We start from the raw sequence: 14,449 nt of genomic DNA on the forward strand, positions 1-14,449 counted from the left end.
TTTTTTTTTTTGAAGCGAATTTGGTTGAACTCCGAATAGTTTGACTTTCGGGGCAAGCGGTAGTTCTGTTTGACCCTCACTTTACCCTCCAATGTCACTTCTGAACGCAAGCGGTGGAGCTTTAAATTGCCCGTTAAGCGGGTCCCCAAACAGTCAGGTCGGACCAAATTAATTACAAAGTGTTCTTGGCAAAAAGACAGCAGCAGTACAACAACTCACACACCCACACACAAAAGCACAGCAAGATACACACACAAGCACATTTACAAACACATCGGCTGCCCTCACACACTCAAATGAAAATCCCGGTAAAGCTTTCAGATGCTGCATTTCGACCTAAGGTACAAATGACTTGAAATGATAGTGTCATCTTGCCATTGAAACTTGTTCTTTCCTTGCTTGGATGTCACGTGTGTACTGTACAGGTTTCTAACTTGGGTTATGATTTCAAATTAGGGTATTGAGCCAGAGTTTCAATCCAGGATTTCAAGTCAGGATTAGAGTTTCAAATTAGGGTTGTAAATAATGAATAGAGTTCAGAATTAGGGTTTGTGCTTAGTATTAGGTTTCGAAATTACTGTTTCAAGACAGATTTAGGGCTTCTGTTTTGGGTTTGAATCCATTGTTCAGGTTTCTCGCCTGGGTTCCAAATTAAGGTTTGAAGCTTGGGTTTTAATTTGTTTTACATCATAGATAGGGCTTCAAGGTAGGGTTTCAATTCAGGTTTAGGATTCCAAATTCAACTTTCAAACCCGAATTAGGGTTTTCAAATTTGACTCTTGACTCTCCTCAGACCATCTGAGCAGTCGGCTCACTTCCACATGATACGTCATCAGACCACCAACCACGTCAACAACCACAAGGCTCCGGAACCCCAGAGACCCGCCGTCCACGAGGTTCTCCTGGAGCCCATACATCACCAGCCGGACGACCGCCACAGCTTCCACAAAGACTCTCCCGTTGCCACGGAGATGGACACGCACACCTCCCTCCCCACCAACCCCACGGCTGCCGCCGTCCCGCCTCCAGACCATGCGTCCTCGTCGGCGCCCGTGTCCAGGGTGCCGTCTCGAGCACCCTCGCGGTCCGCCTCCACGCTGCCCACGGGCGTCAGCGCCAGGAATGGCCTGGTGGAAACGCCCAGCCCCATCTTGGAGCCTAACGGGATTGCGGCGGGGACGTATCAGAGGGTCCCGGAAGCCCCTCTGGAAATGAGGAGGAGGAGTACTCTGGGACAAGTGGAGCAGTGGGTCAAGGTGCAGAAAGCCGAGCACAAAGGGTAAGTGACAGATATGATACCAAGCTTTGTGAACATACAAAGCAAGTATTGAAGACAATGTTTTTGGCACTTGATTGTAACGTAATGAAAGTATCGTCAGAGTTCTTTAAGCAAGTAGTGAATGCTTTACAGACTGCAAGTAAAAGTGTTAGCAAGTTAACAACTAATTGAAGTAGATAAACTGTAGATATTAGTTCATGGTTCATATGCCTTTATTTTAGTGTAAGCCTAATTTAAATACATTTTGCCAGGGCTAATTACTCGTCCTTTGGAAATTGGCCAACTGGAACACGAGATGCCAAAACCACTTGCGCGAATATATGACTTGAAGCTTAAAACTTGTCGTGAAATTGACTAGACTCTGACTAATTGGATACCTTATATGTGGGAAAATACTTAGTGCCTCACTTTTCTGACATTTCATGCTACAGCTCTATTTGAAAATTAAACACATTTTTTCCCCCTCAAAGTTTTAGTAAAATGACACTTGTTATGCATTGTTTTACGACAGTCCTCCATCCCGAGACAGCACCCTCCCCCGCAGAACGCCGCCCTGCCAACCCAAGTTCGGCACTCTGGATTCACACCAGACCCGGCCGAAGACCCCTCACCACAGCCCCCCGCTGGCACGCCTCGGCGAGTACAAGTATGCCCAGGACCGCATGAGCCACTTCCGCCTCACCCCCGATCTGGGCGGCCCGGGTTCCAACACGGTGCTGCAGTTGTACGAGTGGCAGCAACGTCAGCAGTACCGCCACGGCAGCCCCACGGCGCCCCTCTATACGCCCGCCCCGGACTACCCTTTTGGCGCCCGTCCACCATCCGCCCTTCCTCCCGCCGCCAAACACAACGGGCCGCCACGCTGTGTGTCCGTACCGCCCTCGCCCGCGGACATCCCGCCGCCGGGGCCTCCGCCGGGCACGAGCAGAACCTTGTCGCCCGCCCGCCGCCCACACACGCCGGTCGGCCGCGTGACAGTGAGACCCTCGGCTGATGCGTCGGCGGCGGACACAATGTTTGCCATTTCACCTCGCAGGACCATGTCGCAGGTCTTCAAGGTAAAATCATCATCATCATCATCATCATCATGAATTAGGTTTTTAAACCTGGGCTACGGTTTCATGCCAGGTTTAGTGTTAAGGTTTCAAAATCGGTTTGGAAGCAAGCATCATTTATCCAAGAAATGATGTGAATTGTTGACACTTGTTTGCTGTCAGGAGTTTGTCACCTTGGATTCATTAGTTGCGCCACCATTCAGTCGCACTTATCCTTGTCAGTCATTGGGACACTGCAAAGTTTGCTCCGCTGAGCGCAATCATCGTTTCAGTTCCTCGCGTACGAACAGTCACACAGCCTGTGAGAGTACTCACGCCTGTGTTCAGTACTTCATCCTGTATATTAGTCTAGAAATTGTACTGAAACAGGCTTTGTGTGCTGCAGGCATCCACGATGGACAGACGCTCTTTGCCTCCATCCAACTACATGACACACACGGTCAGTGCGCCCAGCCTCCACGGCAAAACGGTACGTCTGACTCGGCTAAAATGCCTTTCAAAAAAGAAAAAAAAAAAAAAGAAAATCTCTATCCATTTAACAACCAATATTGTAGATGCAAATATTTCCATGACTGCTGCTCTCTGTTGTTAACTGTCATGTCATACTAATCCTCTAACTGGTACTTTTATGCAAGACTGGGGCAGTATTGCCAAAAAAAAAAAGTGTTACTGTTTCAAATTAGGGCTTTAATCCTTTGGTTTGGGTTTCAAACAAGGTTGTAGCTTTCCAGTCAGTTTTAGGGTTCAAGTGATGGTTTTAAAGCGAAATTACAGTTTGAAAGAAGGGTAAGGGTTTCAGAGGAGCGCTTCTAGCCAGGGTTGGGGATTCAAATTAGGGTTTCAAGACAGAGATTGGGGTTTCAAATTAAGTTTGGGGTTTTTTCGCACTTGAAGTCCGGGTTAGGGTTGCAAACAGTTTTGCATTTCCAATTGGGTGGTTCAAGCCAGGGTTACGGTTTCGAAATAGGGTTTCAAATGAGGGATAGAAGAGTTAAAATAAGGGCTGGAATTTCAAATTGGTATTTGTCAATGTTTCAATTGATGGCTTAAAGCCACGGTTTCAAATTACCGGTGTGTGTTTGTGTGTGTGGTCAAAATGATGCCGGCGGACAGCCCGATGAGCTCACCCTGCTGCTCATTCAGCTGCGCCGGCAGCAGGCCAAGATGGCGGCCGTCCGCCAGCACACGCTGGAGCAGCTGCAGCGCCACGGCTTGTCGACCGCCGGCCCCCTCCTCAGCGTCGGCCCCGCTCCTACCCTATCCCACCTGTTGGGCGAAACCCAGGTGGGCGGCCCACCCCGCCGCCTTCATCATGGCGAGGCCCGGTAGAGGTTGCCCCTAGGAAAGCGGTCTTTTCTTCCAACATGTATTTGATAAATGTGGCTTTTGTTACCATAGTGACCAGGGCAAGAACTCCGGCGTTCTGAAGAAGCAACAATTCGGGGTGTGTGTTTTCAAAATGACGACAGTGGACCCTCGCTAGAGGAACTGGGGCGGCCCGTGTATAGCAAAAATCGATGCATAATTGACATCCATTGAATACGTTTGAAATCGAAAAAAAAATACATTGAATATGCGTTTTCCACAAAAAGGTGATCATAGTGAAAAAAATAACGTTTAAAAAGTACTGGAAAAATGAAAAACAAACCACCGAGGGCTCAGCAGATAGCATAGGAGATCATTGTCAGTCAGCATTGTATTTAGTGGCAGCCTCTACCTCAAAATCCTCATCAGTCATCTTGGGACGGGCTCACAAGTACTAAGAGGAAGCAGCGTGTTGTGCTCTTGGCTGTTTGGCTTATGTGTGTGTTTTTTTTTTTTTTTTTGGTCACGTATTATGTCGCTTCCTTGGCTGCTGTGCGCTTTGGCTGCTTTGCTGGCTGTGGAAGTGGCGCTGGCTGGATCGTGGGCTGACGATGTTTTCATTGGTCTGTGTTGTTAGCGTTGTGGTCGTGACAGGAACGACGCTTCTGCGCAAAGATAAGATGGGCTGAAAAATTCTCGTGATCCGTGTGAATATTACTTGAATTGAATGTGACTGCTGAGACACGCATTTCTCTCCTAATGAATGCAATGTCGCTCAGTGGATTCCAACGTGATTGAAGGAACATGTTTTCCTATAACATTGGGGTTGCGGAGTGGGTGTTTGGGTTTGTGGGAGGTGCTCGTTTTTGTTTTTTTTTTCATTGGCTGGTGATGTTATGGGAACACCTGCAAAAAAAACCCAAAAATCTATCAATCATCTTATGACTGTGATCTGATCTGTGGTCTGCAATCTTGACTCGCTAAAAAATACTGAACATTTGTTTGAGATTGCTGGGGGGAATTGGAAATATGCAAGGCGGACCCAAAAACGTTGCAGCGAAATGTATTGATTTGGTTTACAAATGAGTCATTTGACTGCCAGCGGCATCAAACCCATTTTAAATTAGATTTGGGGGGGAAAAAAAAGTTGTAGACAATAATTCGCGAGATGATAGTGATTTGTAGTGACGTGCCGATTTACGTAGATAACCATGCTCAAAATATTTTGTGGAAAAGTTCATTTATTTCAGTAGTTCAATGGAAGAAGTGAAATGTATATAATGTAAGACACATTACCGTTCAGCACTGTACACAGTTTTTAAAAAGATTTTTTAAAACAATTTTAATTAGTTTACAGCTAACCAAATTGGCTCTGAAAGTCACGATGACATCATACGCGAGAAAAAAGCACAACGACTGAAGGAATCAGGTCGGAGTGGGGGCATGTGTTTCATGAATCTGGATGAGTTTCTCTTTTTTTAATTAAGCTACTGAAATAAATAAGTCTATCAACCATATTCCCATGGATACTTAACCAGTCAATATATGAAAATATTAGTGATCTACTTTGCCATTTTGACATGGCGACATTGTCTCTCAGCATTCACACAGAATTGTCCATTTCATATCCATGATAGTCAATTAAAATTGTTTCTTGGGTGGCAGGTGGACGACACGTACAAGCAACTGAAGGAGGACCTGGACTATTTGGACCTCAAGGTCAGACCTTTTGATTGTCTGTTGGTTGACTTTCTTTCCAACCCCGACGCATGTGAACCCATGTGAGCCCAGCGCGTCACTCGCCCCCTTCCAACTTATCGATGCAACCACTCAGCTCACAAATGATCATGACAATAACATGAATAATCGGAGTCTTTTAACCAGAGGCGGCCGCCATCACGTGACTGCAGCTCTTTTCTTGACTCGGCAGATCAGAGCTCTAGAGCCCCTGATCCTCGCAGTTCACAGTTTGCTACTGCACTGCACTGCTGGGCCTCTCAGGCCGCTATTGACCGTAAGCTCCGTGTGTGTGCGCGTGCGTGCGTGCGTGCGTGCGTGCGTGTGTGTGTGTGTGGGCGAGTTTCCTTCCATATCCAGCGTGCTCGTGCATGTGAAGGCGACTGTTCAATTGACTCTTGAACAGCATCACGTGTCTTGCCGCCATTTGTCCCCCCCGCCCCTCTGCCCCTCCCACTCATTGCAACACACACACACACACACACACACACACACACGCACACGCACACACACACACACGTAGACAACGTAGTGATGTAGAAAAACGCCGGCGTCACGAAGTGGGCATGGGACGGCTCGGCAGTGCATGTGTTGTGGCTGTGGCTCGCTCAGTGGTGGAAAATAAGCCAGTTGCTTTTAGCGCCATCTCTGAAATGCTGCATCTTGTGTTGCCATGGTGCAGGGCTTTCTGTTGTGGAATCAGAAGACCTGATTGATAACTGACATTGGTTGGACGGGTGTGATCAATTTTAATTTTATCCATCCATCCATCCATCCATCAATTTTCCAATCCGCTTTATTCTCACGAGGGGGTGCTTGAGCCTGTCCCAGCCGTCATCGGGGAGTAGGCGGGGTACACCCTGAACTGGTTGCCAGCCAATCGCAGGCTACACAGAGACGAACAACCATCCGCGCTCACACTCACACCTCGGGACTATTTAGAATGTTCCATCAACCTGCAGTGCCTGTTTTTGGAATGTGGGAGGAAACCGGAGAACCCGGAGAAAACCCGTGCAGGCCCGTGGAGGACATGCAAACTCCACACAGGGACCGGAATCGAACCCCTGCACCTCTGCACTGTGAGGCCAATGCGCTAACACTGGCCCACCGGGCTGCCTTTAAGTTTATCTGTCTTTTTTTTGTTTTTTTACATGAAGGATTTTCTTGGTCACGTAATAGATCAAAATACAGAAGTACAAAGTTATGTGGTCGTTAACAGCAACATGCCGTGCTCATACTCTCCACTCAGGCCCAATTTATAAGCTGCCAAAACAGGCTGCCCCTCCCAAAAAAAAAAATCAGTGCGCAAGGAAAAAAAAAATGCTATTAAGAACTTAATTGATGTTGCGGAATTGAATTGTTTAAAAGTGCACGTTCTATATGCTGCTCATTCCGGTTCAATAATCTGGGCCCCAAAAAATCAACTGGCTAAATGGGCTCCATGCAAGCATGTTAAATTCTGGCCACTCTCATCTTTTCAGCCACAAAATACTTTTGAATCAACAAAGGGCGTCATAATTTGATTTCAAGTAGTTTTCTGTCTCAACGGGTTGCACATGATCACTAAAAGTACATGCTGTTTTGGGTTTTTCCACCAAATTTGCTCCATTGGAATAATGGATAGATCTGAAGACTTAACTATAACCAGCACACTGTTATATTTGAACCAAGCCTTCGTAACTTCGTGCCTCAACGGGTTGCAAATGATAATTGTAACTGAAACAAGTAGAATTACAAGCGCAAGTGTTATCTTCCAGGACCACATATTGTAACTCATACTTTTCAATTCCATAAGTTAATTTACTTCCCATACGAGCCGCCATGAAAAAGTGCCCACCCCTCATTAGCTAATGGTATTAGCGAGCTATGCTAACACAGTCACTCAATTGGATGAAAATGAAACGCTCCGTTTGAGGCATTGAGATTTCTCTGGGTGTGTCCACTTGGGCAGGGCTTCAAACGTCCATTGTGGTCTCCATGGCAACAGCCGATGTGATACATTTTCTTTGTTGTCGTCGCCGTCATGCACGCGAGGTTGCGTCACAGCATTGCAGTCTCCGTTCAGTCTGTGTCGTTTCCGCACCATTTTATGTTCCGTACTTTTGAGGAAGACGTATGAAATGTGGATTGATCATTTTCAGGTGGCCGGAAGTCAAACTCTGAAGGCGTCGGGAAAGCCGGTCAAGGTCGCAGAGAGTGACGTGGACGTGAGTGGAATTCACAATATTACAAGTTGATTTCAGTTCACCGTCCAACAAGTTCAAGTTTACGTTATAAGGGTGTTTGTTGTCAGCAAATTCGGCAAAATCAACTATATGACTTTAAAATCTGAACATTTTCGGGGTGAAAACGTAAACGGTGTACGTTGAAAAGTGATTTGACTGTTGGAATATATTTCCTCTTGCACTAGTATGACATTAATTCACTTTATTATGAGTACAACTTTGGTTGACCGCATAAGTCACCTTATAACTTGTCCGACCGACTTTGATTCACAGTTTAACTAGTACGATTTCTCTTCACCTTATATGACTGATTCACAACACAAATTGAATTTGATCTTGAGGTATGTGAAGTTCTTTCTTTGTAATTAAATAGCACACACAAATTATAAGCGGAGAACTCTCTGACTGTTAATGAAACATGAGCCTTGCTGCGTTTGTATCTCTATATTTATGAGTATAAAATAGATACGCGGATGACATTCAACGGCGGCACCGTGGATCACATCAAAAAAGCAGAATCAATTATTCATCTGGTGACCAGTTCAAGTTCCGACACATGGGAGCAATTTTTTTTTTTTCTCGGCCCAACAGTATGACACAAATGTTCGGGCTTGATAAAGTGAAGAAACCTTTGCTTCGGTGTAATCACACTTTTATTAATGGGACGCATTGCCTCGCTGACTGTAATTCAAGGTGTCGGCTCGACGCATCCACTTTGTGCAAATGACCTTAATATGAGTCTCAGTGGTTATCCGTCTTTACATTTGACATACAATACAGCGAAGGCGGGATGTTGCCACCGCGGGACCCTGCAGTCAGATAATTAAACGATGCCAGCCAAAACCTATTTTTCTACTTGGTTGGAGAAGTAAGATCATGTGTCAAACTAAATTTACCCATCCTGGCTGTTCGGGACTCAGATTTTTAACTCAAATAATATTTACCGCCCTCTGCAGGTGAAGCTGAGTCGGCTATGTGAGCAAGACAAGATCCTGAAGGACTTGGAAGTGCGGATCAGCTCGTTGAAAAAGGATAAGGTGAAGAAGGCGTGTTGTCGCGCAGCTGCCATACAAACGAACGAATGTAAATGACACGGCGCAACTTTCAGGACAAGCTGGAGAGCGTGCTGGACGTGTCCCACCAGCAAATGGAGCTCTTCCATGAGCAGCCGGCCCACGCGCACAAAATCGCTTACCAGCAGAGACTTCTTCAGGAGGACCTGGTCTCCATCAGGGCCCAGATATCCCGACTATCCACGGTACAAATAAATGTTTGATGGGGTTTTGTTCTGTCATGCAAAACTCATGTCAGCGTTCCTTTTTATGCCTTCCTGAGTAGCTACCATCGCAACCCTTTCTGACAGTTTTGACTCTCCTTTTCAAGATATTTACAAATTACTTGTCCATTTAATTTTAAATTGCGTTTACGGTTTTTAAATACTTTAATTTTTTTGACTTTGTGTGCATTTTGTTCATTTGTTTAAATGGGTTGAATTGTTTTCATTTATGATTTTGTTCCTCTTAAATAGTCTGCATTACTTTTCACATTAGCTCTTGAATGGCAGTTTACATTTTAACTGCCTTTTAAAATTCATTTTTATATATTTCGAAATTGAATTTTAAACTAGTTTTAAACGAACATTTTTATATTTCTTCCTCCCCTAATGTATATATTTTTGAAAATATTTGTGTTTTTTTACTTTTTAACAATTTATTGTAAATAAGAATTCTTTAAAACATGTAAAATATCCTGTAAACACATTTTCAAAAGAATTTTCTTTTAAATTTATTTATTTTGTAAAAATCTTTAGGGTTTCTTTTGACTAGTGCTTTTGAATTCATTTCATGTCATTTACATAAAATGTAATCTTTTGAATCATTTTAGTCGTCGTCTTCAGTTTCTTTTCCAAACCTGCCCGTATAGACCTTGCTTTGCGGAACTCAATACTTTTTTCCGTTGCTATGATATGCCGCAGGAAATGACGCATGCCTGGGACGAGTACGGCTGGCTGGAGGATTCGGTGGAGCAGCTGAGGGCGGCGCTGCAGGCCCGCATGAACCACAACGCTACCCCACAGGTGAGGACCGGTACTGCATCAGGATAGGAATGAATTGACACTCGTCAACTCTGGTGTTGTGTGCGCACGTGCGACAACGCAGCAAGAAAAGGGCGAGATGAAGCGCGAGCTGTGGAGGATCGAGGATGTGATGGCGGGACTGAGTGGCAGCAAAGCCAACTACAAAGTTACCATCGCTTCTGTGCAGAACCCAGGTTGGTTTTCCTATAAAATCATTTACTTATTTCTACTTTTTGTTTGACATCTTACAAGCATTTACAAATTTATTTTCAATTTTATGAATATATTTTTCAATTGTTCCATTTTTTTATTATTTTGAAATCACATATTTTCTCCAAATTTACTTTGGATTTTTTTTTTGGGCACATTTTAAATGTCTTAAAAAACGCACATTTTAAAAAACATTTATTGAGAATTCCCTTTAAATAAATTAAATAAAAAAAATTCCATTTTTTTGTTTTTTTTATTTGTCTTTCAAATTCTTTGACTGTTGTTTTATAAATGTACATGTCTGTGTAATTCCTTTGACATTCCTTGTTGACTTGCTCACAGAGAGGAAGTTAGTGCCTTCCGTGTCAGAGCCCAGCGTGCCTTCTTCGAGTGCCGACATCCATCCTCCACCTCGTAGTTCTGTTCCGAGCGTCTTTTCGCAAACTCTGCCTCCCAACTTTGTGCCAAAGTGGGTAAGTCAAGCTCTGCCTCGTCGGGTCTGAGAAGTTAGCGGCATTAGTAGTGCTTGTTCACTCCTGCTTTGACCAGCCAGAGTAGGGACATTACCAAAATGTCAACAATAAAATTCCCTAGCTGTGCACCGATTAACCCATAGACAACTATTTTTTTTAAGAATCGCCTAATCTTTAGGATTTTTTAAAATCTAATTCATTGATTCACCAACAGATTGATTTTTAAAAAAGCATTCGTCGCCGACCGAAAATTTCCAAATTGAGTGTTGTTTGACGCATTCAATTCTGCTATCGACAGTTCTTGACTGATTTCAACTATTCTTGTTCCTTATGTGGACTCCAAGGCAGAGGATGACGCTCCGCCCCGACCTCCGCTCCCTCGCCTGTACGACTACGAGGAGACGCCGCCCGCTGTGCCGCCGCTGCCCAAGGAGGCGTCGGCGGTCATTCGCCACATGTCGGTGCGTGGCCTCAAGCGGCAGTCTGACGAGAGGAAGAGGGACCGGGAGGGCGGACACAACGCTCTCAATGGCGACTGTAAGGTACGATCATAACCAATTTCCTCCATCCTTTTATGTATTTCCCATTTCCCAAATCGCCGAACGTGGGGGGAAAGAAAAATCCCAGATATGAAAAAATGTTGGGGGAAAAAAATCTGCAGGACAGACTACAGTAAAAATATTAAAATTTTGAGTGAATTACATTTTATGAAAAAAAAAAATCACAAAATAAGTTCTTGCATTTAGGTTGGTTTCTTGCTCAGCAGTTTGTGCCGACCTTGAATGGTAATTTTGCCAGAGCCCTTCGCACTGAAAAAAAAAAAGTGGTTATTTTGTAGTTTGCTTCAAACCCTTTTCTTGTTGTGTCAGGATAGTGAATCTTTTATACATGCATTGTGAAAAGTATTATCAAAAATGAAATATATTAGCACATATTTTGCACATAAGCATGGATTCTTTGCATATTTAAAATGTTTGTTACAGATCTAGTTGGGAAGAGTGCGGTCCTATATCGTCCCCCAGTAAAGAAATATTTACATATTGACCACATCCTTTCACATTTCATGACCACTTCAAACCACTCCAACTTCCAAGTTTGTGTGCTTGCAGACTGACTTGCGTTCTTTCCTGAGTGAACCCGAGCTGCTGGCCATAACTCACCACAACAACGATGCGGATTATCAGTATCTTGACCACAAAGGTATTGTAATGTAACACTAGCTTGTGTACTGGCAACTTTGTCAATGCTGCCATCAGCTTCCATTTTTTTTTTTTTTTTTTTATCATCTCATGCCACCTGAGCAGGTCTGTCGGGCACATCATGGCAGAACCAGTCGAGTGCCATATCGTCCTTCGTCACGCTGAGGAGAGGCCCCGACACCGCCGTGGACAGGGTAAATTGTGACGTCTACTCAACTCCATCACAGCGCTTTTGTTCTCTGGAGAACTTACTTGGATAGAAAGTACAAAAATGAAACTAAAAATGACAAAAGGGACATTGTCATCATCATGTGTGTCTCCCTGTAGGAGCGACCTAAGAGTGCCTTGGAGTGTTTGTCCTCCGAGTACCCGAGCGGCACGCCTCCTCCCCAGCGCGGTGGCCGAATGAGCGCCGAGGAGCAACTGGAGCGCATGAAGCGCCACCAGAGGGCGCTAGTGCGCGAGCGCAAACGGAACCTCAGCCAGGGCGAGCGCTCAAGCGCCCCGCCGCCCGCCTCCGTACGTTACCTCCACCCCGCGGCGGCGACGGCCTCCACCACTGCGCTTTCCCGCAGAAGCCAGCCGCATAGTAACCTAGCAGGGATGCTAACGCGCTAAGCCGCATGAGCTAACAAGCCACCGGCTAGCTTGGTTAATGCTTTAAGAACAACAAAAACGGGAGGGGATCAAAAGGAACGCCTTGTTGGACCCCACTGACCGGACGCTGAATGTGAACCAGAGAGAAGCCAAGGCGTTTATTTATCTACTGAGGGATATTTTCAGTCTATAGCTGTACAGTATATATGAATCTATTTTGTAGAGATTTGGTATATAGATTTAGATCATCGAGAGGCCATAGCCGGAATGTTTTCAGGTTGGACAGGAAATGCTGCTGGCTAAAGATCGAACCCCACCCCGCATTATTTTCGTCAAAATCTAAGTGCCTTGTTTCGCATTATCTGGTTTTGCCTTGGTCCCGAATTATTTTATTTTATTTTTTGCTATTTTAGATACACTTTTGTTTTATCTTTGAACATCCTCGCGTAAGTTTACGGCAGGCTGGGTTCCTTTGTCAGTTCAACGCGAAGAGACGAATGATAATGCTAACATGCGTCAAAGTGACATTTCGGTATTTACACCCGGGAGAATCTTATTGTGTAGGTGAAAAATTATTGCACTGACGTCATTGGCGACAATATTTCAGCTTCCACAAATGAAAACGACTTAGCTCATCATGGCTGGGAAACTTGTACATCGTCACGAAATGCTCATAGATTACAAAAAAAAAATGTACAAGAAAAAAAAAAAATCAAATTTTAATGTCTGAAGGTATAATAATAAGAGAAAGACATTTAAAGATTAAGAGATTTTATATTTTACTTAACAACATGAGAGACGATACAGTACAACATAGATGAAAAAGTCTTGATTTCAGATAACGAAAAAAATCAAATTTCACCCCCCCCCAAAAAAAAGTGTCCAATCAAATTTTCCATCTCATAAGAACATGTGTTTTGAGGCCAAGGCAGGCCGTTTTTGCGTGCTCTGTAGATGGGCATTGATACAAAACACTGTGATGGATGCTTTGTTACTCTTGTTGAGTGAATTTTCATTTTTTTCCTGTGGGATGCTACTTATGCTAACGATGACAACACGCTTACAAAATTGCACTTGTTTGTCCTTTCAGTTCATAAAAATCGCAAATAAGTCACCAATATTTCATCACCTTCCAGGATATTGAACCTTAATTTTTTTTTATTGATCTTATTTATTCCTCCAACATTTAAATACCTCCATGCTATCTTTTTTTAAAAGCAATTAAAAAAGCTCGCAGTCTATTGTTGACGAGCCATGCTGGTTTGAAGCGATGCAGAAATGTGGTTATGTTGAAAGAAATCCAAGAAAACAAATGATATATATTGTATATGAGAGAAGTTTTAACAAGGGAGCAGATAAGCGGCGAGAAACAAAAATGGAAACCAGGGGAAACGGACTCAAGGCTACTTGGCCAACTGTATCCCACTGGGATAATTGAGAATTATAGCATTCTTGTGTGTTAAAAAAAAAAAAAAAAGTACATGAGATCTCAACACCGGATAAAAACGCCACTCCTGTCTTTAGTTGTGTTAAATTCACAACATTACCGCCCATCTTGAGGGGCCACATGCTTTATGATGTCTTAAGTACGCATTGAGGCAGCGTCACTGCAAAGGAGTGAAAAGAAATCTTGAAATGCTACTTACAAATGAAAGTATTGTCTTCAGATATGCCAAACTTCACATTTCTGGTAATAATGCTAACGTGTAGCCGCTTAGCTTAGCAGCGGGAATGTTGTGATGTTAGCAAAAGTTGAAATGTCACAATAATAAAATTGCAGTGTTGGGTTCATCAAGTTGCGATGTTTCATAACAACCCCCCCCCCTCAAAAAAAAGGAAAGTTACTGAATGTGAAAGTGAAAAGAGTAGATATATTACAATAATAGAAACACTCAGGAAAAAAAGTTTACATTTGATCCATTTTAATATGAAAGTGGAGTCATTATTGTACGTGAATCAAGTCGTGATGAGAAGAAAGTTGTAATTTTATGAAATTCTATACATAAAGTTGAGCTAGAATTAAAATATATATTCTGAGAATTCAACGTCACTCAAAGTTGAAATAAGTCATAACACCCTTTGCCAATAGTGTGAAAACTATGATGTCAAAAAAAGGAACTTTACAAGAAAAAATTATTACCAGAAAAAAGATGAAGCAATACAAGGAAAAACAGTGAAATATCATGAGGATTGAATTGTGATTTTACTTGAAAAATGTAAAAAGAAAATTACCAGAAAGATATATATAATGCTACAAAAATCCTGGACATTTCCATGAAAAAAAAAAAAAAA

At 43.4% G+C, this 14,449-nt stretch overlaps 1 protein-coding gene across 1 annotated transcript in view; it reads left to right on the top strand.

Moving 5' to 3' along the window:
• LOC109530824 (pleckstrin homology domain-containing family A member 7-like) overlaps positions 1 to 14,449 on the top strand; it is an 82,617-nt gene that overhangs the window by 64,459 nt on the left and 3,709 nt on the right. The window contains exons 10-24 of the mRNA XM_019894722.1: positions 777 to 1,279; positions 1,791 to 2,337; positions 2,720 to 2,803; positions 3,448 to 3,618; positions 5,305 to 5,358; positions 7,518 to 7,583; positions 8,558 to 8,638; positions 8,710 to 8,859; positions 9,577 to 9,678; positions 9,761 to 9,872; positions 10,231 to 10,361; positions 10,706 to 10,903; positions 11,471 to 11,561; positions 11,666 to 11,754; positions 11,888 to 12,079. Of these exons, the coding sequence (XP_019750281.1) occupies positions 777 to 1,279; positions 1,791 to 2,337; positions 2,720 to 2,803; positions 3,448 to 3,618; positions 5,305 to 5,358; positions 7,518 to 7,583; positions 8,558 to 8,638; positions 8,710 to 8,859; positions 9,577 to 9,678; positions 9,761 to 9,872; positions 10,231 to 10,361; positions 10,706 to 10,903; positions 11,471 to 11,561; positions 11,666 to 11,754; positions 11,888 to 12,079 (2,571 nt within the window). The remainder of the gene's footprint in view (positions 1 to 776; positions 1,280 to 1,790; positions 2,338 to 2,719; positions 2,804 to 3,447; positions 3,619 to 5,304; positions 5,359 to 7,517; positions 7,584 to 8,557; positions 8,639 to 8,709; positions 8,860 to 9,576; positions 9,679 to 9,760; positions 9,873 to 10,230; positions 10,362 to 10,705; positions 10,904 to 11,470; positions 11,562 to 11,665; positions 11,755 to 11,887; positions 12,080 to 14,449) is intronic.

This window comes from Hippocampus comes, unplaced genomic scaffold (genome assembly GCF_001891065.2).
Source record: "Hippocampus comes isolate QL1 unplaced genomic scaffold, H_comes_QL1_v1.1 scaffold319, whole genome shotgun sequence".
In the NCBI taxonomy this organism is placed as follows: Eukaryota; Metazoa; Chordata; class Actinopteri; order Syngnathiformes; family Syngnathidae; genus Hippocampus; species Hippocampus comes.